The sequence below is a fragment of the Xiphophorus maculatus genome, chromosome 23, assembly GCF_002775205.1.
Source record: "Xiphophorus maculatus strain JP 163 A chromosome 23, X_maculatus-5.0-male, whole genome shotgun sequence".
Lineage (NCBI taxonomy): Eukaryota > Metazoa > Chordata > Actinopteri > Cyprinodontiformes > Poeciliidae > Xiphophorus > Xiphophorus maculatus.
The window spans coordinates 2257308-2283418 of NC_036465.1; the positions used below are offsets into that span (position 1 = coordinate 2257308).

Genomic DNA, 26111 nt, shown 5'->3' on the forward strand with positions numbered 1-26111 from the left:
AGCGAAAACTATTTTTTTGCCCGAAGGGACGCTCCAGCTTTATGAAAAAACCTAACGTAGAGGAGAAGATGAGGACTTTTTATGATATATTTGTGGAAATTGTTCCTATTTTCACAGAAGCCATGAATTTCAGATACTGTTCATCTGCAGGAGTAGTTTATTTTTCAAGTCTGACACTTTTCTTTCTACTGGGATTATCTACTTTCTTTTTTTTTTTTTAAGTACACACCATGCTTTCATGTTCATGGACAAGGATGGACAGAAAACGCATTAAAAAGGGTCAAAGACCAGGGAAAAGTTTCAGAAAGCATCATGAACTATAGATCCAAACCACTTCAAAACTTCTTGAAAACAGCTAAAGTGAAAACACACACACCCGCCCACCCCCGCCCACGCACCCACACAAACAAAACAGAACTAAGCAAAAGCCTCAATAAATGTAACTATAGGCATAATGCATTTATTGTTCAAGCTCGCCAGCATACTGAAAACAACATGAAGTAGACACATGAAGAATACTTTAAAATTGATTCATTCCTGTCATTTTTTGTTTTTATTTCCTATTCATAAATCATTTTTAATAGAAAACCTACCATGGAGCAGAAAAATATAAGCCAACACTGCTGTTTAACAATCATAAGCACTAAAACAAAACCCTCATGAATCATAGGCAGCCCAGTCAATGAAAGAAAAACTAGAAATGCTCCAATATGACTATAGAGCCAGGCTGAATATTTTTCAGATGAAAAGGAAACCAAATTGCGGAGGACAACTGGAACAACAATTGTGCACCGTAGAGGTTTTAATGTCAAAACAGCGGTCTGGCAAACTGACAACAGACAGCAGCCTGAGGCCCAGAGGCAGACTCCTTAGAAGTGCCTCTGTAATACCGCCTTCCCTGCAGCCGCGCTCTCAAACCCTTAAACAGTGTGCTGACTGAATTTCTCGAGTGTGACCTCCATGATGCTGTCACCCAGCGGTGACTCTGCTGTTTTTGTACTTGATTATTTCATTTCGCCTGTTAGGCTCTCGCATGTCTCTGGCAGCGGCTCGACGGAGACCGGCTACTTTGTCACGTCCGTCATCGGTCACGCAGGACCCGACTAATCCATGCCAGGAATTAACTTTGTTTATTGAAATGATGTGAGAATCAAACCTGATGCCTGTTCGTCAGAAGCGTGAGCAGAAAAAGCCGTTGTCTTACTAAAACAGCTGAGTGGTGTTGAATCGTGGCGAACCCTGCACCCCGCTGACTTACACACTGATTTATTCAGTCATTACTGTGAGTGATCGGCCCTTCAAAACTCTCCTCTATTATCTCCAGATGGGATGACGAACCATATTTCATTCTGATTTGAGCCTTTACTGCGGTGATTCGGGGTAAAGACCACCTGCCTGTAACCCACAGAGGTACCTATTTCTGCACCACAGACACACACACATGCACACACACAATGCAGGTAATGAACGTTTCTTACCGTTTTGGATGTCCAGGATATGATGTTTGTCCAACATCCAACCTCCCATGTTAGAGGCATCCAGTTCATAGCCCTGTATCACCACCGTCCTCTTCTCCCACAGCACCACATCAAGGCAGGACTCATATTCATATCCCACTGACACTGAAAATAATGGCAGGAGACGCCAACGGTGAGCTGGGCTGCAACCTTTTTACTTGACACTTATAGCAGCAATGAGGCTTGTAGCTCGGCAGACACTGAGTGCATGTTGTGGTTGTTTTATGTGTCGCTTGGCTCTTTGGCTGTGCACTTCTCCCCAGCTGGGTTGATTTTAAAAGACCTGTGGGGTTTCCGTATCTCACCTGCTCCGTTTGAATTTTATGTGCTCTCCTCTTATTTATCTTGTGTAAATGCAAATGAAGCAGAACGCAAACCAGTGTGTGAAGGCGGGGGTGAGTCTCTTTAACAATAAAGGCTCAAGCGGAGCCCATTAAAGTAAACATCATAATCACTGCGATGTGGTTAAAAACACGAGCGGTGCATGAAGATGTCGGATTCTTATCAAACTTCTTGATTTTGTAAGAGGGTTTTCTGTTTTCAGGAAACTTTGAGAATCAGGGCTGAGCAGTGATATGGTATTAAGATACACCAGATTATTTTTAAAAGGCCGCTGTTTTACTTATTGAATAACATCTTTAAAAACTGCTAAAAATAATTTTGTTTTGGCGAAGAGACAGACCAGAAATTATGTTCTGCAATCATCTATTGTTAGGTGAGACCATCAGTTCTCAAACTTCTATGCAGGTACTGGTACCTGGGTTATTTTTAGTGCTTCCTGATTATTTGCAATATAGCAGATGACAGAGAACAAGTAAACAAGTCATTGCGGCTCCTTCTTTCTTATTTTTCTCTCTAAGGTTGAGAGTTGAATTTGGGAATAAAACCAAATGAATTTTAAACATGTTCTATTTCAGTGGTTCCCAAAGTGTGTGGCGCGCCCCGTAGGGGGCGCAGTGGCATTGCAGGGGGGTCACAGGAAAAGGTATGGATGAAAAAACAAAAAAACAGTTACACAAAAGTGTTTCACTGTAAAGATGGTTTGTAGTGTGTTTTGTTGCAACCTGAAGTGTGAAATAAACTTCAGTGGAGTTTGCAAACAAAATATGTGAATAGGTTTATCGATGTGTTTGCCCAGTTGATTTTTTTCTCTTTTTTGGGGGATTTTATTGTAATCCACTGGGGGGGCCCAGAAGAAAATCTTTGGGAACCACTGTTCTATTTCAAGACTAGAATAATTTTAACTTTCTGTCAAATACTTTAGATATGCGCAACAGAAAAATCACATTTTTAAAGTAATTCAGAATCAGATTCATCAGAAAAATCTGTGAATACTGAAGTGTGATGAGGCAGGAGTCCACTGTACAGTACTCCAGGTGTGAAAATGTTTATTGAAAAATACTTCTTTAAAAGCTCACCATTGGTTTACCACAGCTGACGGAGTCTGGTATTCAATGCAGAGATATGGGATTTTGATGTCAGTCTGTCTTTCCCAAATGGAAACTTTTGGTAAATTTCAGCTTTTTTATGTTAAAGTTCATGCTTGTAAACTTCAAGTTCTTAGTCTGAGTGAAGAATGGGTTTTATTAGAAAAACTTGGTATTTATTGAAGTGGTAAAATAAAGAATGGCTTGAATTATGTTGCTTGATGCAATTTGAGTTCATTGTTTCATCTTAAACCTAAGCCACATCAAAAATCCCTTTAAAAACAAAACCTATAGTCAGATGTTATACAACATAACCATAACACAGCCAGCCCTGCAGATGGAGATGATTTCTTTAAAAAAAAAAAAGACTTAATGTTCCTGGAAAAGGGATTTTGTCCAACCCCAATGAGAACGCTACTGTTTTCCATATTCACTTCTCTAAGTGTCTTGTCTTGTCTCCATGCTGTAACTGCGAAGTAATTTCCCTGCTGGGATGAATAAAGTACTTCTATTCTATTCTATTCTATTCTATTCTATTCTATTCTATTCTATAAAACAACCAATATGCATAACAAAAAACCCAGGATTAGAGTATTCACACATCAATATGATGATATTTGTATTCAACCATATTTAAAATAGTAATTTGGTAAAAAACAAAAAAAAAACAGTTCCACATTATCTTTTTTCTACTTGCTCCATGCAGATTTTTTAAGGCCACTGCCTCATAGGCAATATTTTCATTCTTGCACAGCTGCTGAAATATCATACATGGAAAATAAACAAGTCAGCAGAAAAAGCATCGGCCTTCAAAAAAAATGCCGCACGGAGGGATTTGAGGATTTCACACCAACTGCTACATCTTTATTGCTCATGGTAACCAAAGCAGTCCCCGGCCAAATAATCTTCAATTGAAAAACAAGTAAAATCAATCTCTAAAAGTTCACGCGAGGTTCAGCGCCTGAGGGCGTCTGACAGCGAACTTCTGCTTGCACAACATCTTTAGTGGGCAGCTTCACAGCAGGAACTCACCCACAGCCTCTGCCAGGCCGAAGACCTTCTGATTGTAGGCGTCTGTTTTATCCCAGATGAAGGTGTAGGAGAGGTCAGGGAAGGCTGGGAAAGACTTCTGGAACTGACGGCCCATGACGGCCACCATCAGGTGGACTTTCATCAGGCCAAAAGGGAGGCGATCCTGGGTCAGAAGCACCTTGAGGATGGGCTTGTAGCCAGCTGCCCTGGAGCTCAGGTAGACCAGGTTGAGGTCACTGCCTGGTATGGCCACTTGCTCATGAAGCACCTATGATTTTAATTAGCAGTCAGACTGGTGCCAAAAGCACAGTATGAAGAGCAGACATTCAAAAAAAACCTCACACACAGCTAACAGGAGCAATGGGAGTCTGTATTTAACTTAGAGAAAGGCCCTAATTACAGTTTATAAAGTTACTGTGCAATCTACAAACTCTGTGCAGATTACAGTGGTGTGCAAGAAAAATGGCTTCACCGTAAAGGCAGCAGATGAGTTCTTTAGTATCAACAAGCAGAATAAAAGTCAAATACTGTATGACTACTAACAGAAACTGTCTCTTTAGGGTGTCTCAGTTTGGACCTGAAGCTGCTATTATACAAAAAAAAAAGAAAAAGAAAAAAAAACACACATACACACAGCAGTTTGCTTTTCTGAGCTAAAACCTGGCACAGATAGATGCGGTCCCGACAGAGAAAGCAAAGGCTGCAGTCACATTTCGCAGCGAGGGATTTCTCTGAACTGGCCACAGACTAAACATATTAATCTGTGCTGCTGGGAGACAATTTATTGCTTTGTATTTGGGGAGATACTCTTCCATAAAGACCCAAAAGGCAGCCTGAAAGGCAGATCAGACCCTGTGTGAAATGAGCAAGACAAGCCACTGTGAAACGAAGATAACATAATCAAAACTGCAGCCTGTGATGCTTGGATCATTCCTGAGTGAAAATACAGCAGTCATTCAAAAGCAATCAGATATGAGGGGAATTTGAAATTGGCTATAAAAACAATGAGAGGTAATGCTTCTGAGTCACCTCGGCGCCGTCCGCTCACCTGGGTCTCAGGGATGATGGGGTTGTCCTCTGGGGACGTTTTGTAGAGGGTGGAAAGCGGCGAAGCCAGAATGTACGGGTTGGGCCTGACCAGGCCGGTCAGGTAGCAGCTGGGGATGTCGTTCTCTTCCCGCTTCATCACCACCGTGTCCATCACATGGAAGACGTTCCAGGGGAGCCACACGGTGCGCTGCAGTGTGGGGAACGGCGCTCGCTCATAACTCAGGGTCAGGCTGGCGCCGCCGTTCGCCAAGAGGTCAAACCTTCACAGGACAGAAATATGTGGAAAACACTAATACTGCTTAACTGTATCTATTGTAAACTAGCTCATTGTTTCAATGCACCATCTAAACCATTTTAACTGCCTTTAAAATCATTTACCATACAGATTATCCCCTATTCGCAGTTCACAGATTTTTCTGTGGAAGGTAAACTGAAATTCTGTATCTTGGTGCAATGCTACCTGACACGTTAAAGGCTGCATAGCAACCATTCATTTTCCTTGCCCCTGATTGGCTGTATCAGGGGCAAGACGTTGATGTTAGATTCTGCTGTAGTGATACGATGGTTTCCACTGTGCATATTAATGCATATTAAGGTATATTTGTTGTTTGAATTATTAAAATACTTAAGACTCCCATTAAAATGCATATTACTGGCTATTTTAACAGTTCAAACACCAAATATACCATAAAATTCAATAACACAAAGAGTGTTATTGAACTCTTTGTTCAATAACACTTTTATTTTCTATAAAAGGGCCAACTTGGCCCTTTTATAGAAAATAAGATCCACACTCTTCCTTACAGCCAATCGGTGCCAGGGAAAATAAATGGCACCTCTCTAATTAGCATTATGTGCTAATAAGAGATACGTTTTATTTTCATACATCCTTACTAGAGGTTTGTCCACATGTCTCTGAAACTACTTATATTGTAAATCTGTATTTTTCGAAGAGGCTGTACAATAATTTTAGCTAAATTAAAGATTTTTTAGAATAATATTGTTCTTCTAAAGTGAGGGATTTGTGGATTTAATAAAGTGATACCTAAACACAGAATTTGGGAGAAAAAAAAATATTTGGTTTGATTTCTGATGAGAGCTGTGGACAGTGAATCTTTTTTTCCAGACCACCAAAGCAGAGAAACTTTTTTTTCAAGTCCCAATCATTCAGCCTCCATTTAACATTCTCATTCACTGAATCTAATTTATTACTTCTGTTCAACCAGGCATGGCGGTGGCAGGAACGTTATGGCTGAATTTGGTTTGGAGCGGTGGTGTTGGGGGGGTGGAGTCTGGGGAGTTTCCTCTGGTGAACTGGTGTTAATTAGTACGACGTTACTGAGGGAAAGTTACTGGTTTGGAAATGAAGGGCGAGTCTTTGAAGTGCTGCTCTATATAGTCGCTGAGCTTCACACCCAGGGGGCGCAGCATCTGTGTGGTGACATCGCATGTATTCTCATGCACAGAGATACACTTGGAGGTTTCAGTGCATATGTACTTCTCTCATGCATGCCACCCATACCCAGAGTGACACACACACGCACACACACACACACACATATACGCGCCAACAGCCAAGCTGTGCAGCTGACCTAAAACAGCTTCCTTCTCAAGCTCTCTCCTCTTTTGGGCAGTGGGGAGCTCACAGCTGCAAGAGGCCATGCTTTGATGCTGCCCCTCCACCCTCCCTTCTTAACACACTGAGCGGATCTGTTGGCTAACCAAGTGTGATTATCCCCTACCATTTATCACGCTTCTTGTCAGAGAGTTACAGGGCGGAATATCTGAAGAAATCAGCTAATCCTCAGCCATACGGGGACCCAGGGACCGCGATTCATAACAGCAGCTGTACAACTCCCTGCCACTCAAAAAGCCTTTTTGTTCCACACTGGCAACACATAAACATGGCCTTTATGCGTTGAATTGGAACCAAAAGTCTGGTTCATAATTTTGACAAACGGTCGTGGGTGTGATCGCTCCTCCCTCAGCCTTTCTGTGAGATATGTAACATACGCTTTCCTTGTATGTGTTTGCACTCCCATTATTAAGGACCTATCTGTGGTAATAGCAGGAGAAGGTCAGACAGTAATCCCATGTTTTACTACTCCGCAGGCAGATTGATTCTACCCTCGCTGATTCAATGCATTTTAAACAGCTCGCTTCAGAATGGCCTCCACCATGGTGACATTTGCATGAGGAATTGTTCTAAGGCAAAATGTGATGCTGTTGATTTGGGAAGCTTTTTGCTCAACCACCAGGACACCTGCCCCACTGTTGGACGCCTTTTACTAAAACATGCAGCCCAACGAGAACCTCAGGAAAAGCATGACCTCTCCATTTCCTTACAAGCAGCACCTTTTGATGTTTGTGAAAACAGGGAATTGCTTACATGCCGTCCTGCCGGGTGATGGTGTAACCATAATGTGGGTAGTGCAGGAAAGACACGTTGACTCCAATCAGCGGCGTCCCGTCTCCCGTTAGGACCTGACCCCGGACGACTGATACCAAGCTGTGAAAGGAAACAAACAGAAAATGAGCTGAGCAAACAAGCGGCCGCTGCTTCACCACGGATCACAACTGCCACATGTTGGCCAGCGGCATGAAGAGAGAGGTATGATTCATTGACTGCTACCAACACACACGTCAGCGGCTGCTAGTCATGAAAAAGCTGCCATAAAGAGTCACGGTGTCTGTTTATTGCTTTAAAAAAGCCACAATCTATACAAATAAGAGCTTTTGTTAACATTTTGCTGTATCTTGCACCTCTATTGCAGCATTTATTATTCAAGAGAACACAAAGAAAGAAGCCTAGTTATGTATGAGTAAGCCTCCTTTCCTGACAGGTTGCAGCATACAACACCATTACAGTTCCTAAGGGTAGTCTTCTCATTTATGGGGACATAACAGTGAATAAAAATTCAATGAGCACAAATGGAGTTCATTTACAGATTACATTTTTCTGATTTCTATGAATAATTTCATAAGGGTGTGCCATATGTTATACACAGAGCCTTGCAGAAGTATTCACATCTCTTGAGCATGTTTAAATTTTTTCTCATTCTCAGCACAAACTTTAATGGTTTTGTTGAGGTTTTTTAAGAAAGAGCAGCTAAGTAAAATATAACTGTGAACCTGATTTTCAGGCTTTTAAATAAAAATCAAACAAGTATGTCGTGCATTTTTAATCAGCTTTATTCAATAACAAAACCGTCTCCAGCTACAACTGGAAGGCTTTAGCAAACATTGGACATCTACAAATAAAAATCTTTGCTTATTCATTAAAAAAAAGCTCAAGTTCAGTCAGACTGGATGGAGAGAGTCTCTGAAAATCATTGTTCAAGTCTTTTCACAGGTTCATTGGATTTACAGATCTGTACTTTGACTGGGCCATTTTAACCTATGAATATGCTTTGGTGTGAACCACTCCACACAGTGGCTCTGTATGTTTAGTTGTTTGTCCTGCTGGAACCTCTTTTCCAATCAAAAGCTCTTTGGAGTCTTTCCATCGATCAGATTCCTTGTCACTTCTGGAAAAGATACCCAAAGCATGATGCTGCCACCACCAGGCGTCATTATTAAGGTAAGTTCAGTGTCAGTTTTTTGGAGAGCATAATGTAAATGTGACCTTTATAAATTGTTCTTGGATCAGGTACTGCCTGTAAGAATATTAATTTAATAAAACGTAACGTGCAGTGGAGAGGAAATCCCATTTTTACTCTTTTGTAGAGCAAATCTGCCCCTGACACTGCAGGGCAACCGGCCCCACACCTGTTTTTCTATGATGCCAGGACACAACACAAAGAAAGCAAAGTCCAGATGACAGGATTCTGTTAGAGAATTGTGTGAATGTTTGGCTGTGTTGTTGCTTTATGCGCTGAATCGTCTACACAACATACTAAGGTAAAGGTTAATGATGCATCGGTCAATTGGCCAGTGATTAATATTCTCCAATTTCTTTCCTTGATCGGCTTTGACCATTGATCTGAAAGTCAAATACAGAAAAATCTGATTTTCTTTCCCCAGTTCATTAAATCAAAACAACAAATCCCCACTATTTTCAGTTCATAAATGCATCATCAAACATGTTCTTTAATGGACTTTTTGTTTTTGACTTCAGTAAGTGTTATATGAAGGTTACAGGCAGGTGCTTTGATGTATTCAAAGAGATAATTTCTAAGGTGGATTTAAAAGTAGTACCTCCGTCAGAGACATTTTTCCTTTTCTATTTCTAGAATTAAAACAGAATTTACAGAAACGACTTTGTTATAATCCTTAGAAAGAAAATTTAAATTGGTATGACAGACAGAGAAAATTTGAAAAGCCTGATTGGTGTGTCTCCAGTGAAGGTGAAACCTGAGATGTATAACAACCGAACAAGATTGGCAGTTAGATGCTCAGACGGCAATGTAACGTCTGTGTGGTTAATGAAAGCAAAAAAATAGAGTCTGACAATGAATATTCTTATTGGTCTGATGCTGCTGAAGGAAAATGTTTCTCTGAATTGCATCTGAAAGATCGGTGACTCACATGATTATTGAGAGAAGCATGTTTGGTCTTAACAAGCTCCTTTTTAAGACCAAAAAAAGGAGTTTTTTTTGGTCTTGTGTCATACCAGAGTTTCATGGCAGCAGGCTTTAAAAATATCAGCGGTAATACTCATGATGACAGATATTACATCGACAAGAACAGTGTTACAAGCTCTTCGGCTCTGTTACAGATACACTATTGATGTAAAAAGCCAAAATGCTTGTTGGCTGACGTGTCAAGAGACACTTTATAGCAATTCAGAACAACGAAATACAACGCCAGAGGCAAAGTGTCGCAAAAGACAAAAACAACAAGGGTTCCTAAAAGGAAAAGCACTGCTGCAAAACAAAGGAGGATAACCAAGAAAAGGTTTAGAAAGGTGAACTCAGAAGTGAAGATGTGAAAGAAAGATGCAATTTATATTCAGAAAATACAAAATGTTCAGCCCTGAAAATGTCAAAATATGAAGGTTTCCTGTTTTGAAAAAAAGCCCTATTTTCAAATAAGCACAGGAGATTTCTCTGAAAAAAACATTTTCAACGAGTACTTTTGCCAACATCCACACCCTGGGGTTGCTTTGTACAACCCACCTCCCACTGCTGACCAAACATGAATGCCTCTGGAGCAGATAGGGGGGTTAAATACTTCACTTCAGGACACCCCAGTGGTAGTTAGTCTTCTGTATGGGAGGGCATTATTCATTCACCAGCCCCTCTCATATTATTCCTGCTGCTAAATGGATTTGCTTCTGGTCAAAAAGCTTTCCACCAGCAGTTTCTTTTTTCCCCACTTTCACCTGGAAAAAAAACTGTATTTTTTTCCTTTTTTTTATGCATTTCCTTTATAAATCACAGACGCAGAAGATTCATACATGATTTAAGCTCCTGGTATCCTTGACCATTTTTCAACATGACTGCGAGGCCTTCAGGTAGAACTTGTATAACACTGATTCTCATTCCTAAATTCATGCTTGTGGGGTAATTTGTTAGGTCCGACCTGCGTTTGAAGGTAAAACGGAGCCAGACAATGTAATATTTCTCCATCAACATTTACTCATTTGCCATATCAGAACTGCAGAAGGGAATTTTAAAGGCGTTCCTGCTGCATTTGTCATTGGTGAGTAAAAAGTGCTCATTTGGCCGCTTTATCTGCAGGTCATTACATATATGAGACAGGAATGATCAACAGCATGAGCCCCTCTCTTATTTCTCTCCTTGCATGACCGTGTGCTGTTATTTATTTGCTGTTTTTTTTTAAAAAAAAGAAAAGAAAACAAAAAAAGACCACTTAAGAGCTCCAGCAAAGGCTCCCTTTTCTTCCTCGTGTCTCTATTAATCTTTGGAGAGGCAGACGGATGATGCGAGAACTGAAGCCCATAAACAAACGCAAAGCAACACCACCTGCTGAAACTCCAGAAATGAATCATAAAGTACATGAATTCTTATCTGTCACTGTCCCACACTGGCTGCAGAAAAACACCATCTGAAATCCCAGTGGGAGACTTGTGTGGGGACATGCGATACGGCTGTGGAACCATTGTGGAGGAGAAGGTTTGGACGGGGGGTAGAGGGGGGGCGGCGCTACACCACAACACATGTTTATTCTCTCTGCTGTGCAAGAGACAAGTTTACTGCCGAGTTCTGAAACCAGACCACACACTGGAACCGGCTCCCCTTCTGTCAGATCACACAACAACTTTTTGGAAGAAAATGAATGACCTCTAAGTATTTCCAATTTCTCTTCTGTCCCACATCAAGCACTGTGTGACTAACAGTCGCCGCTGCCGAGGAAAGTCTTCTTTATCGCCATTGTTGCAGCGATTCAGACGCTTCTTTATGAAGCAAACTTTCACTTCATGACAAGAAATGTTATTAAAAAGAGCTTTGAAACAAACGAACACCACTAAGTTTTACTTTTAGTGTTAAAAGGCATTCATGCATAAAGTTGAGTTTTTCCACAGCAGTGATAATGTGGGCGGGGGTGGAAATATTTAATTGTCACATTTAGCATTAAGAATGTTTGCAGAGCTACTAAAATTCTGTTTTTTACTCTAAAGCTGACTTTGGAGAAAAGATAAAAAGAAAAATGAAATTTTTGAGAAATAGAGCAAATGCCACAGCCAGACATGAAATCGACAGTAAGCTCAAGACAATGAGGATGAGGATTACTGAGAACCCAGCTGAGGGGAATTGCCTCATTCTATATTTTCAGTAAAGCATGCTATTTACATAAGGATTACTTTAAATTGTTGGATGAAATAATCCCAAAGCCTTCAGCACACAGTTGGTAATCATTTTCCTCTACATCAGTCGCCCAAAAACTTGCTTCTGTGCAAATGTGAATGCAATAAGTTCCTGTTTAATTAAAAAAAAAAAATCCTGCTTCACACCTTGAACCACAAATTATATTCTTCTCTGTCCTTTACATCAAACATTTTAATCAATTCCTTTAACTTTGACAAACCTGACACTGAAGGTCCACATTACAGGTGAATATAAATATGTATGCATATAAAAGTGGTTCAAATTAAAATTGTAGGTGTATAAAATACACAATAAATAAATGCTAGATAATTAAATAACAAATTAAATAGAAATTAAAAAATTAATAAGTAAGAAGATATTTGAACAAATAAATGAATAAATGGCTAGATAATAAAATTTAAAAATTAAATAAATACACTCGCATTTAAGCAATAGTAAAATAGACTTATTTCAATAACTTATTTATTCAACATATTTAAGTACATAAGTAAATAAATGACCAAATTACCTTGCACAAGGGCCGTCAGAGACGGGCCGATGAAAACATGAATATCATTTCTTATAGTGTATTTCAGCAACAAGTAAGCAGCAAAAGCCTTCCACTTTAGTTTATGATTTATAAACTAAAGGAAAAAACTCAACACTAAAATGGAAACTGTGTCGACTTGCACACAATAAAGCCCACATGTGGACTTTTAATACATTTTTCATACAGAGATAACTAACAGAATAAGGTTCTGACTGCGTTTGATGTTCTTTTGTTGGAGGAACAGTTTCAAGCGAGCATCGCCTTCTCACTAATATCAAAGATTTTTTTCTTGTGTCTAAGAGTTGCAGCTTCAGATCTACAAATCTGTGATGGTTGCCCCACTGATAATAAAATATGTATATAAAGATTTCTAAAACTGTTATCTGGCACATTGCACACAGTTTTTTTCCTTTTAATGTATAAAATTTTCTTGTTCACTTAATGCAAGCAAAGGGTGTCCAAACCTTTAGCCAAGGGGGGCATAATTAAAGTGTTTGGGAGCAATGTTTAATAATATTGCTTTTTTTCCATTTTTATCCACTAAACTAAACTATTTTAATGCAACAATAAAAGTAGTCTGACTCCAGTATCTGAATCAAGCCTGAGTTGGGTAACCAAACCTGCGATAGTCTTGAGTCGTGTTTTTCTGCCGTAAGGACTGCTTAAACAGAGAACAAGCTACTCCTGAATTACTTGTCACTTCTGGCAGCTAAACTGCTGTAAACAAACTCGTCATCTTGACTCCAAAGACAAATATGTGTGACACTTGTGACGGTTCGACTGCACAACCGCAGGTGCCTTCCTCACACAGGTAATTAGACAGCAAACAGCCAGCGTGAGCCAAATAATTAAGCAGGTGTCGGTGGCACGTAAAGCTGCTTACCTGCTGTTGAAAGGGTTATCTCCAGGTATCACATGGCTGCCACTGGGGGCGATCAGGAAGCTGACCCGGTCATAAAAACTTTTAGATGAGGGCTGGTTGGTGGCGGCGGCACCGGCAGCGGCACTCTGGCCCTGGCCGGCGACGGCGGCCGGGTCAGCAGAACCGCGACAGTAGGTCTGACCCTGGCAGGAGATCTGAGCGCAGCAGTCAGGATCCATGCAGTCAACGAGGCCATCTGAGAAAAAAACACCAGGGAGACAGAGGGGACGGGAAGACTTGATGACCTGGAAAAATCTGGGCTGAAAACCTCTGATGCTGCTCTGAGTGCTGATGACTTTTTAGATGAACTTCAAGTAAGAGCAGAGATGCTGACTTGACACAAAGTAAATTTTTTAAAGTATCCCTGAGGAATTGTGAAAGTTCTGGGGCTTGTAATCAGGCAAATAAGTGTTTCATTGGAAATCCAGCCTGTGGAGCATTCATACTATAATCTCAACCTCTCTTTCTAATTGATCTACTTTATATTTTAGAGCATGCTGCTTAACAATCTGCACTGCTGCTGCATTTGCATACTCTTCTCACTGATGTTTTATGTATGATTGATTTGTTTTGTTTGTTTTCTGTGCCACTACGGAGCCGGATCAAAAGCCGTTTTCCTGTCTGGTGCAATAACGGTTCCCGGTTAAGTTCTTTCTTCTCAGACGATTTGTACTCTACGTTCGCTTCTTCCTACCTCCCTCATTATCCTTGCCGTCGGAGCAGAGCGTCTCCGTGGCGACGTCGCAGCCAAGGCCTCTCCATCCGGACTGGCAGATGCAGTGCCAGACGTTCTGATCCAGGACGCACCTCCCGTTGTTGTTGCACAACCCGGGGCAGCCGTCTGTCAAAGCATCACGGCCGAGAGGATGAGGGAGAGAAGGAGAGAGGAGAGGGAGGAGTGAGGAGACAAGAGCAGAAGAGGGCATGTGAGAGTGGAAACGGGGGAAGAAGAGGGGTAAAAATGATAGAAGACAGAAGTGAGTGAACATACAGAACGATACACCTCTGACGGGACTGGGGATGGGGGTGGGGGGTGTGAGAAGTTACGGTCGTTTCACATGAGTTGAAGGGGCAACGACTGAGAAAAGTGAAATATACAAGAGTAAAGAGGGTGAAATCTTTCACTTGCTGTTAGTAGAATAATGGGAGTGAGAGAGTTTTTTTAGATAGATTCCACCTGAATCAGTAGCATAACTGTTATTAATAATAATGATATATATATTTTTATTTATTGACAACTTCAATGGTTGTCTTGTTTAAAAATGTACACAGAGTTCCTGCACATTTTTACATATGAAACTACTTTTCAAACATAATGTCCATAATTATCTGAGCTGTTTTCAAATTCAAAACTTCTCTATGAATGGAATATATTTCTACAGTGGATGGATTGATGGACGGATGGATGGATGGATGGATGGATGGATGGACGGCTGGATGGATGGATGGATGGATGGATGGCGAGTTGGATGGATGGACGGATGGATGGATGGATGGATGGATGGATGGATGGATGGATGGATGGCGAGTTGGATGGATGGATGGATGGATGGATGGCGAGTTGGATGGATGGATGGATGGATGGATGGACGGACGGATGGAAATATCAATATTTTCCTGGTTTGTTTTGTTCTATTTTTCCGGAGCTGTAACTTTCAGACTCTTCCTCTCGTCTCCAGACTGCGGAGAAACTCTGTGTACCGTTCAGATCGGAGATTCTGGCAATCCTTCACTCCGGGTTCCAGCGACTTTGCCTGCAAATAATTAGCAGGAGCCGCTCGCTGCAGATGTTGGAAACACTCATGTGAAGTAACAGCAACATCAAAGGGAGGAGGAAGTATATATGTAAATAGGGGGAAGTAGGAGAAGAAAAGGAAGGGGGGTCAAGAGTCTCCACATTTACAGAAAACAGTGCACTTGCTGCCAGATCGCATTCCTTCTAATGGAGGGTGAAGACAGGGAGCTGAAACATGACTAAACCACACCAGTTCTGGGCGTTTAATCTGGCAGACACAGGGAGTAACGACAGAGGTGGGGAGGAGGGAGGGGTGGAGAGGGGACGTACCGTGGAGTCTCATGTGAGACTGGTTCAGACGGACAGGAGATGAGGGGACATATCGTGTGGGGAAGGTGGGGGGACGTGTGTGAGGGGGGAGCAGGATCACAGCAGAAACATTATGATCGACTCGGACATAAAACAGGTGTATATACGCCGTGCTAGGAGAGACAGAGAGCAGGGAGGGATTGTTCATGACAATCTCCCTTGTGGGGGTAGTGGTTCAATTTACCTTTATATCCTATCTTGACTGCTCCTATTACACATCCGAGGAAAGGGAAACATTTGGAAAAGAAAATTACTTATCTCTGCGGTGGCAGTGTGCTAAGACTGGCAAACACATTTACTTAGAGTAAGTTGCAGAAGAAAAAGTGGAAGCGGTGTCTGGAACACAGCCGCCTGCAAACGTAGCTTAAATATTTAGAGAAAAGGTCCTGCAGGTCGTTGTTTTCACCGCCTTTTAGCTGGACTCTAAATCCAACCGCTCCACTGTGGAACGTAAATCAAAGTATTCATGATGATTGTTAATACTAAGCTTGAGTGACAGCATACAGGTGCATCTCAATAAATTAGAATATTGTTAAAAACTTTATGTCAATTTTTTTTTTAAATGCATTCAGTTTTATTACACACATTTTAAACGTTTGTTTGAAATAAATTAAATACATTTTCATAATTATGGCTTGCAGGTAATTAAAAAACAAATTTCAGTTTCTCAGAAAATTTGAGTATTACATAAGGTAAATAAGAAAATTCAAATTTTTAATTGAAGTAATTGCAGGATTTGTAATTAATTAATCACAAATAATTACATTTTAATGGGAAATCTCATATTAGCAAGATAAGCAACATTTTCAATTCAAAAAACATTTTATTGAAAAATTATTAATTCTCCTTTTTACACAGCTTCCACACAACAATAATCTTTTCCAGCGTTAAATCATATCGTTTTTTGAAGCAAAAATTAACCCCATCGAGCCAAAAGACGGAATTTTGTTTTCTGTTGCTGTGGCTGTTGGTTGTGCATCAGATGTATGGATGTGACAGAAACACACAAGCACAAAGGTTCCAGCTGGAACTGTCGTATACAAAACAATAAAAAATAAATAAATAAATAAAGCAATTATTTGGGATACAATTTTTAACAAGTTAAAATCTATACATATAATTAATCAAAATTAACTAATTAAAATTAAACTCATTTACATTTTGGGTCATATCAAATCACAAATGTCCTCAAAGGGCCAGTTGTGGCTGAATATAATTATAAACCCATTAAAACACACTGTTAAAATATGAATAAGTAATTGTATCTGTATTCAATGAGTAATTCTTAAAATTAAATAATATGGAACATTCTATTGCTTTAATATAATTTGGCAGTATTTGATTGATAAATAATATTTAAGCATACAACCTTTATATTGAAGGTCATATTTATGTCCCATACAGAAAAACATAAGTGCCTTGAATCTGACACACGAGATCTAAAAAAAAAAAAAAACAGAATAAACTGCTAACTTGATGGTCGTCTGTCAATTTCCATAAGCAATTGCTGAATTAACTGGCTGTTAAGACAGCTCTATGTCTAGTTTAATAGAAAGTTTAGAGGAAGGAAAACATGTGGTAGAAGAACCACAACATTTAAAGCATTCAAGAGTTTAGGAAAGATTCAAATACTCTTTTGGAATTCAAGAAAATATAATATTTCAATTACAAATCAAGATAAAGAGCCACAGAATCAAAGCTGCTTCATGTCTAAAGTGAAGTTTTCAGATTCAGTTATGATTTCGGGAACCATGTAATCAGCGCTGCCGTTCACCAGGACATTTTGGAGACGGTTGTGCTTCTCTGCTGACAGACTTTATGGAGTTCCTCGTTTCTTTCTCCAACAGGACTTGGCAGCTGCTCACACCGACAAAAGTACAAATATCTCCCACAGCATCTAAGCACTAATTCATCCAAAAGCAGACCCAATCTAGTAATGAGTGCATGTACTGTGCAGCACATTACATGCACTGTGCTGTACTGTAAAAACTGTAAAAAGTAAAAAAAAAAAACTTTTTAACTTAAAAAGTTAAAAAGTATTAACTTTTTAACAGGCTGACATGCTATTCATTAAAAATCCTGATTTATTCCTCTTGTGCAATATTTTATTTTCTTAGAAACTGAATTTAGTTTTTTTATTGCATGTAAGACATAATTACCAAAATTAAAGGGAATAAATATTTAATTTGATAATTAAAATAATTTACTTTAAGTGACAATATAATTTATTGAGGATTACCTGTATGACTAGTGTTAATGAAAGAGAGGGAAGATGCAAGTTCACCAAATTTATGCTTTAAAGCGTTTGCATTTTTAAGCAAAACATGGGTTCAGTTTGATTAGAAGCACATAAAAAAATATTTATATAAAGATAAAAGTTTTGAACAAAGGGAAAGTCTTTTTACCTGATACTCTGGAATCCAAGGCTACACGTGTAAGCCAAGACGGAGTCGGAAAGAGACAGAGAGGGAGGCAGACAGGCATAGAAACATGGAATAAAGAAGAGAATGGATATAAGAAAGAGTTAGGCAAAGGCATGCAGAGAAAGAAACAAACAGAAAATCTATTGGAGAAATGGACAGAAGTAACAGCAGCTACAGTTACAGAAGCTTATTTTTAGCGTAGTGAAAGGAGTGAAAATCTTTTAAAATAAAGTTGGAGTGATTAATCAGAATACTAAATGTCCCAATGGGTAAAGGAGCCTTGATTTGTTCATATATTTCTGTTTAAAAAACCAACTTGAATCAATTCTGCAGCTTGTCTTGGGTAAAACGAAGCCTTTGTTAACACTCTCCATCTGCTTTTTCTCATTTAAAACATGCACAGTTTGTCTTTTCTTTGTTTTCGGACCATCTGAATCAGTTTCATCCCGGTCTGCATCAAAACATTTCTCTGCCTGCATGTCAGCATGTGTACGGCCTCAGCTTCCAATGTGAATGGATCAGGAAGAACAGTTCTCTGCTTCTGTGCTTTCATTTTTTTTATTTTATTTTTTTTTTACATCTTTTCATCATCTCCACTTCAGTGATTTTTCAGTGAGACAAATCAAAAACACCTTCGCAGCAAACCGCAGTGCTGAGAAAGCAGTTGACAATAGGGTAAGCCTTGCATATAAAACAGGATCTAGATGCTTGTGAAAAAGAATGACCAAGGAAGTGTTCCATTCAGGCGCTGACCATGTAATGTGATTAAAAGGCGCTTTGTGCAAATGGCAGTTATTCAGAGTTTGAAAGACAAAATAAGCTCCCAGTTCCTTTAAGAAAAGGTAGCACACTGCCTATTCATGAGAGTCCAAAGCATGGAGTTACTTTCCTGACGGGAGCCTCGAACAGAAGAAAAGAAAGAGAAAATGGATGATGACGTGCAGAGGCGGCCCCCGAGGAGGGAAAGATTAATAAGATCAGGAATGTGACCCTTCCAACAACTCCCTCACTGCAATCTCCTCTCGCCTCAGAGGTGGACCCGGGCTGCAGAGAGGGGATTGCTTGAGAGAGAACCTGTAAATACGTAATTAGGACTCGAGAGTTTTGGAGGGTCGGATCTTTTTGTTTCGCGGCTAATGTGCCGCCATTGAGAGGCAGGAGGATGACACTTGGGAGAACGGTGTTTGAGGCTGGGTGTCAAGGTTTAACTACAGGACCTTTGGCAGAGGGGAAGATGTGGAGGAAGTCTGAAGTAAAGGTCAATAAGAAGTGGCATCTCAGAACTCATTATCCTCATTAATGCCAGGTGAAGCACTGCTATTTTTGAAAAAAATGATATTCCAAAGAGGCCTTCCAACAGTTTCGTGGCTCCCTTAATACCTGCCCTTGACTCACTAATACAGAAGACCCACTTCAGCAGTTTAAAAGGTGGAATATATTAATTTTTCATATAAATTACAAAGTTAATATGTGGTTCTTTTGAAGGAAGAATGTGTAGAGTGGAAGAAAAAAAGAGCAACAGATGACAAAAAAAGCAAACATAATATTCAAAGATTTACCATATGAATATTCAAAATTTTCACAAAAATTATGTTTTTCAGCAATCTGTTCTTCAAAGGATTGAAATATTTCCATTCACATCAGTTTCTTTATATCTCTTGCAGATGGAGGAAAATCTCAGCAGAGAAAACATTTCCATTCGGATCAGGAGGTCATTGCCTGTGGAAAACCAAAGATTTGCTACTAAGATGAATTTAATAAATAAAACAGTCTGGGTGAAGGTGAAGGTACAACCCAAAGCTGCTGAAGGAGAAATTAATAACATCTAAACTTGAACAAGAACACAGAGTAGCACGTTGTTCTTACTGAATAGGTTTTTTAATGAGTGAAATGGCTCTTCACCCAGGGTGCCTCTGCGTCAGGTGGAGACACAAGCTTTAAAAAATTATACATGAAATTTACAGCTAAATTAGATTTTACTGCTTAGTTGTTTAGTGAGTGAGGAGTTGGCAGAGTTTGACCATTTAAAGGTGAATAATGCTTCATTTATTCATTTTTACAGAACTGTATTCTCCAGGACTGGTTTCATTTGAACTGGATTATTCTATACTGTGTTATATAGAATAATCATAACGTTAGACGTATTGTAGCATGAAATTGAAATATTCTATATTAACTGCATACTCTTTAAATCCCAGTTTGGATTTATGACAATTATTTGTAAAAAAATAAAAATAAAAAATAGAAACAAAACTTCCCATGTTTGGGAACCAGTCCTTTAATGGTTTTCAGTGAGTTTGACAGACCGCCTCCTGGCTGCTCTGATAGTTTCAGTTTTCTGTGAAAACTGGGCTCCAGCCAGCAGAGGTTGAGCTGTGCACCCTGAAAACATCACTAACAACTCCTGTCTAGTTTGTGGTGGTTGTTAGAAGAGCGTGGGCAGCAACAGAAGTATAAAATGATCTAATGCCTCGAACCCTTTCTGAAAATACCAGCGTTCACTTTCCAGCGGTGCCCTTTTATGCCTGCCAATAGATGAGTTCCCTCTGGGGCCTGGGTCTCTCTGGGAAGCGTGTGGTGTAGGTGTGTGTGTCGCCGTGGCTCACCGATGGTGCAGTGCTCGCCCGTCCAGCCCTGGTGGCAGTCACACTTGCCCTCCCGGCAGACTCCATGGTCAATGCAGCGTGGGTGACAGTCCCTCTGCTCGCATTCTGGTCCCGTCCAGCCTTCCTCGCAGTGACAGGCACCACCGATGCAGGAGCCGTGGGAACCGCAGTCCACCACACACACCTCTGTTGCAGAAACAAGAGAGCTGCTGAAACATGCGTCTTCTGTTCTGTGAAAGCCCTCTACCTCCTTCTGCATCTGCCACTAAAAAACAGGAAAAAATCCCTGTCTAATGTTTGCTCAGAAGAGTTAAACTGGGCCAAAAAGTTCAACAGTAAACAAAATTTGTTTGTAGAACCATCTGTACGTTTGTTTCCACTGAACAACTATGTGCAACTTTTTGTTGATTTAAAGTATAAAAATTCATGGAGCTTTGGATACTTATGTAAGCATCGTCAAATATGAGAAATGTGATGCTTGCATATTAGAACTTAGCTGTAACTTAACTGCACAATTTTTGCTCCAAAGAGTGAAAATGTTTGCCAAAAAATATATTTCCATCAACTCCCAGAGCCTGGAAACGTCCAGACATCTCTGTAGCACATTGAAGCTAAATAAAAAGTGACTGTTTTACACAAATTGAATAAAATCTTAAATGTTAAATAGAAGCTTTAGGTTTCTAAAAATGCAAGTAGTAAGCTTTCAGAGTCAGATCACATAAACTTAATCCTGTTTCCTTCAGCTGCAAATTTTTGAGCGCTGAAATTATCTGATCAGCAAACTGCTTCAATCCCTCTAACAAGTGGCTGTCATCAGGAACTGTTAACAACATACATTAAGCATTTGTCTCAATAACTACCTTGGAATAAAAGAAATAAAAACAGACTCTTGTTTGTGATGCTTTCACAGTTTAAGGCTCCACTATTTTCACGGATTGCATTATTTATCGGCGCGGCTCTATTAAAATGAAACAAAACCTGTCTATGTCTAAAAAGCTTGTAAGAAAAAAGAACTGCAATTACTGTATGTGGAAAAACTTCCAAAATAAGCACTCTGGCAAATTATGAAGCCTCACTTGCCTGGTCTTAACAGACTGAAGCTGGGTTCTTTTGTCTCGACTCAGAGATGTGTAATGAACATGCTTTCTTATAGTACTGCAAACAGAAGAGCAGCTGTTGCAGATATGTGCTGTCTTCAGAAAACTGACATGACTGGATGTGTTGTTGGGGAGGAATCTGAGTTTTTCATGTTAAAGCTAATGCTCAACAAGCTGCTTCTGCTCTTACGGGAAATGGAGACGTGCAGATTTTACCGAAAACAAGAGCTACTATCAAATCTTCAGAATAATGATTTTTGCTGTGAGAGAATAATAACTCTTTTAAGTTTTTGGTCACAAGGCTCCCACAGGTGGTCACATAGTAACCCAGAACAATTGTCACAGGTAAGGTCAAGGGTCATGATTCAACCATCAGGAAGTGAGACTGGACAGAAATTCTTTTGATAGGAGAGTTTGAAGGGTAAAATCAATCCCAGCCAAATTCATTGTTGACAAGTTTCTTTTATTTACTCGTTTCTGAACGCATCACCATGCCATATGAGTTTTTCCTCTAGCTGCAGAACTGGACTCTGCTCAGTGTCTCAGAGATGCTCCTGTTTCAGTTCGATCATCACAACTCTACTAGCCATCAGGACACAATGACTATCATTCATCAGAAGATCCTCGTCTTTATTTGGACACTCGTTTATGTTTAATCAATGTTTATGTTCCTATGGTTGTAAGTCCGCCCTCTTTTATTGTTTGGCTAGTAACTAAATATTGTGTATTGAGTTCTCTGTTGAAAGTAATCTGCTTTTTAGTTGTTTTACTTGCTCCTTCTTGAGTGTTTTGACACAGTAACCATTATTGTTACTATGGATATGCAATTAATCCTAATTGCATCTAATTTGGCCATTTTGATGCTGTTAATCAGCTATTTGTCATTTTCAATGATTCTTTGCAGAATTATGCTTTTATTTCATTGTGTTCATTTTGTATTTCGATCTGTCCTGTTGGATGGATTGTATATGTTGTGTGTTATATATTACTGTAATTTCTTTTATCATAAATACATTGTAATAAAGAGTGGAATGAGTGTAACTTCTATCTTCTGTTACGGATTGACAACATGAGGAAATTGCAGATTTAAATCTGCTGAATTATACCAATCCTTCAGAGCTCACATGTTTGGATTATATTCCATCATTTCTTTTACGTGAATGGTCCCCAAAAATTTCAGCAAAATGTTGTGTAGACTGACCGGACAAAAGTGTGTGACCTGTTATATTTGGTGTAAAACTAACCCAACATTCTGACAGATGGGTACAGTGGTGATAGTGTGATGGTCTGTGGTTTCTTTTCTGCTTCAAAATGAGGAAGATTGGTGAAATCAGGAATAAAAATTAAACTCAAAATACTAAATGTTTGCCTTTTTAAGTGTCAAAAGGGGATGAGCAAAATTTTTAAAATGTGATTAAATTTAAATGTTCATTTCAGAAGACAAAAAAATTACCTTGAAACTTGTTGTGGAACCATTCCTAAAAAGAAAATCAAATGACAAAAAAACAAACAAAAAAAACACTGACACCCCGGTAAGTTTTTAAATCCAACATGTTGATAGGAAATTCTTTTTAGACTGCATTTCATATCGACTTCAGAGAAAATAAATGAACCAGAATCATTTGCAGCTCACAATGTAACAGGAAAGTAATAAAGTAGCTGCTCATATTGTTCATGATTTTTCCTTTAATCCAGTCCACTCCCACTGTTTTGCTCTCACTCATCCCCTTCACTGAGGTTTTTTTGACTGTCTGTCTCCTCCAGCTCACTGAATGGAGTTTTTCTTCGATTGAGGGACCTTGGATGGTTCTGATTAAGCTGAGCAGACACTGTAGAATATTAAGCGTGCCTCTGGAGGGGAGTCATTTAATTCCAAAGGAATACCTCCTTCTCATAGAATCTATGCAATCAATTTTTCATTAGTGCAAAAGTGTTTATCTGCCTTTAACATGCCCCTGACTCGAGCTGGATGGGGGTTGTGGGCGGTCGATCCATGCTACAGCTTGTTAATTAAAGTTTATTTAATTGAAGAAGAACCGCAGCATTAATTACGAAGGAATCCTCCACCCAGCCAGATGGGTAAACTCCCCAACTCTTGGACCGCACCGCAGCGAGGCCAGACTTATCAGTTCTGCTATTGACAAGATGTCGTGCTGCGCGAGTGGATTTGTCTGAAATTTTTGAACACTTTAAAAGAATTGAAAATTACTTCTTTAGACAAAACCTAAATGAAGTGGGACACAAAGGAGGGAAAAAAACCCTGTTCTCTAACACAATCGTTCCTTTGTTCCTGGGCCCATCCAAACTGGCTTCATGCTGCTTCAAAAGGTCTGCAAAGGAACCTGTTATTTCAAACGCACCGTCCCGACGCATTTACGCTTTGATTTTCACAAGTTCAGCCCAAGAGAGATATGCTCAACTCTTTTAAAGAGACTGAAACAGACTGAAAGTTCTGTTTTTAATTGTTTGACTCAGTATGTGTTCCACTTCGGCTGCAACACGCAGGGAAGGAGTCATTTCTGAGAGGGGCAACGGCGCATAAATCACCTGATTCTCAGATAGCAGCCAGGAGGGGCCAGCCTTTGAACTAACAAGACACCTACCTGTGTCGAAAGGCAAACCCATCTAACGCACAGAAGGTAACTAATGAAGAGACGGCTGCAGGGAGACAGGAAGACAAAAATGTCTCCTTTTCCCCACATCACACGAGGCTGCTACCAACGACTTCCAAAGATTATTTCCAACTAATCTCTAAGTCCACACATGCAAAGGAAGAACATATGCTAAGGTTCAGAGGAATAAGAGTTTTGGTATTAACATATGTTTCATCTTCAATCAAGGTGTTGATTACAAAACTGTAAGAGTGTGATCTCACCCACAGTAAGATTTAATTAGTTCAAAACATATTGAATCGGATGAATTTTTTTAGGTTTAAATTGTTGGAGATTATAAACAAGTTGCAGATGTCACCTCTTGCTAAACAACACAAGGACGTTTGTGACTGTTAAAATCATAAAGTTTATTTGTTTATTTATTTTTTTAATCAGGATGAGCATTGAAACCCTTCTGGTAACTTTTACACCCATCGTACATATAAAACATTTTAATCCCAGTCTACTTCCATGTCACACTAAAACACCGCTGATTCATTTATTTGTCTTTTAGTTGATTTACAAAGATTAAATACGTTTAAATATTAAAATATCTGGGACAGTTTAGGTTTGTTGAGGTATTTTTATTTTCCAGCCTGTGGCTCTGATCCATGTTAGAACCAGTTTAATGTGATGAAACATGGCAGATTATGAGCCTTGATTACAGTAAAAATAACTACCACCAAAGTCCTGCAGGAAGAAAACTATAGATGCATCACAAACACAAACTCAGATTCATAACAGGTTAATCACTATCATTAAAAATTCAATATTTAGTTTCTTATAGAGTTAGAGAATGATGTCTACAAAATAAAAATAAAATAATGTTAATCCAGAAGTTTAAGTTGTGGAGATGAAGCAGCTTGGATTTTATGTCTCTCCTCTTCCTCCACACTGTAACAAATTAATGCTACATTTTCTTTCATTTGAAAATACATGAATCTTCCCTCAACTCTTGAAAGGGTTTTGCTTTGCACTCATTTAAAAGTTGTGGCTATCCTTTTATGGCTTTCTCTACCATATGTTTTCCTTCCACTAAACCTTTTGATTGCTATATGCCTGGATATAGCACTGTCTGACTGTAATTATGACCAAAGAGCAACAGTCCAGCCATTTTTCTCTGACTTTTTCCTTGCTGATAGTGCCCTTTTACTGCTGTGCTTTTTTTCCTTCTACTGAATTTTCCATTAATGTGCTTGTATGAAGCAATCTGTCTGCTGGACGCCTGAAAAGGCAGCAGGTTTCTCTGTAAATAGTTTTTATTTAAAAATTGTCATGTATTATTTTACTTGTCTATGAGAGTGAATTTTGGATGTTTGTTTGCTATAAGCCATGATTAGCAAGAAGAAGTAAATGCTTGCAATATATCAGTTTGTGTGGGTGTTAATCCTATATATAAATTGCATTGTTCAAACTGAAATAAATTAACCTTTCAATGATTTTTTAGTTTTTTGAGTTGTGCCTGTGTAAAAGAAAGAAAATTTGCTCTTGGTGTGACAGGTTTCTAAGGCGGTAACGCAGCGTCTCACAGCGGACGTCTCCTTCTCCCGGCCGAGGCAGTCAGAGGCAAGAAGGTAAAAAAATCTCTAAAGTACGAAAAGACGAAAGGTGGAAACGACCAGCTGCTGTATTAAACGAATAAACTGATAATGAAGTATCATTTCCCGAGGAGTCTCTCCTCAGTCCTCCTGTTTATTCACCAAACTTTCCAAGCGTGAGCGGCTATCAGATGTAAACATTTGTCTTCTCAGACTCAAGGAAAGCATTTTGTGTTGGATTTATTTTCAGCGCTCACCCTCAGATTATTTTCTAGATATGAAACATTGAGGTTTCCATTGTGCAAAAAGACACAAAGTGTCTAAAAATCTTCTTGTCCAAATAGCTGGAGCTGCTTACATTGTTCTGAATGCATTTTGAACAAGTCGACACAATTATTTAAATGTTCATGCCAATCATGCACTG

At 39.4% G+C, this 26111-nt stretch overlaps 1 protein-coding gene across 7 annotated transcripts in view; it reads right to left on the minus strand.

The window, feature by feature from the left end:
- The window catches only part of LOC102218607 (teneurin-3), a 188605-nt gene that overhangs the window by 42753 nt on the left and 119741 nt on the right, over positions 1-26111 (minus strand). For 4 of the 7 annotated variants that reach the window (XM_023328547.1, XM_023328552.1, XM_023328548.1 and 1 more), the window contains 9 exons: positions 20402-20587; positions 17778-17798; positions 15557-15580; positions 13963-14109; positions 13230-13464; positions 7416-7535; positions 5025-5286; positions 3977-4244; positions 1479-1622 (listed from right to left, as the gene is read on the minus strand). In XM_023328547.1, the coding sequence (XP_023184315.1) occupies positions 1479-1622; positions 3977-4244; positions 5025-5286; positions 7416-7535; positions 13230-13464; positions 13963-14109; positions 15557-15580; positions 17778-17798; positions 20402-20587 (1407 nt within the window). The remainder of the gene's footprint in view (positions 1-1478; positions 1623-3976; positions 4245-5024; positions 5287-7415; positions 7536-13229; positions 13465-13962; positions 14110-15556; positions 15581-17777; positions 17799-20401; positions 20588-26111) is intronic. The other 3 variants (XM_023328551.1, XM_023328550.1, XM_023328549.1) reach the window with 2 other exon arrangements.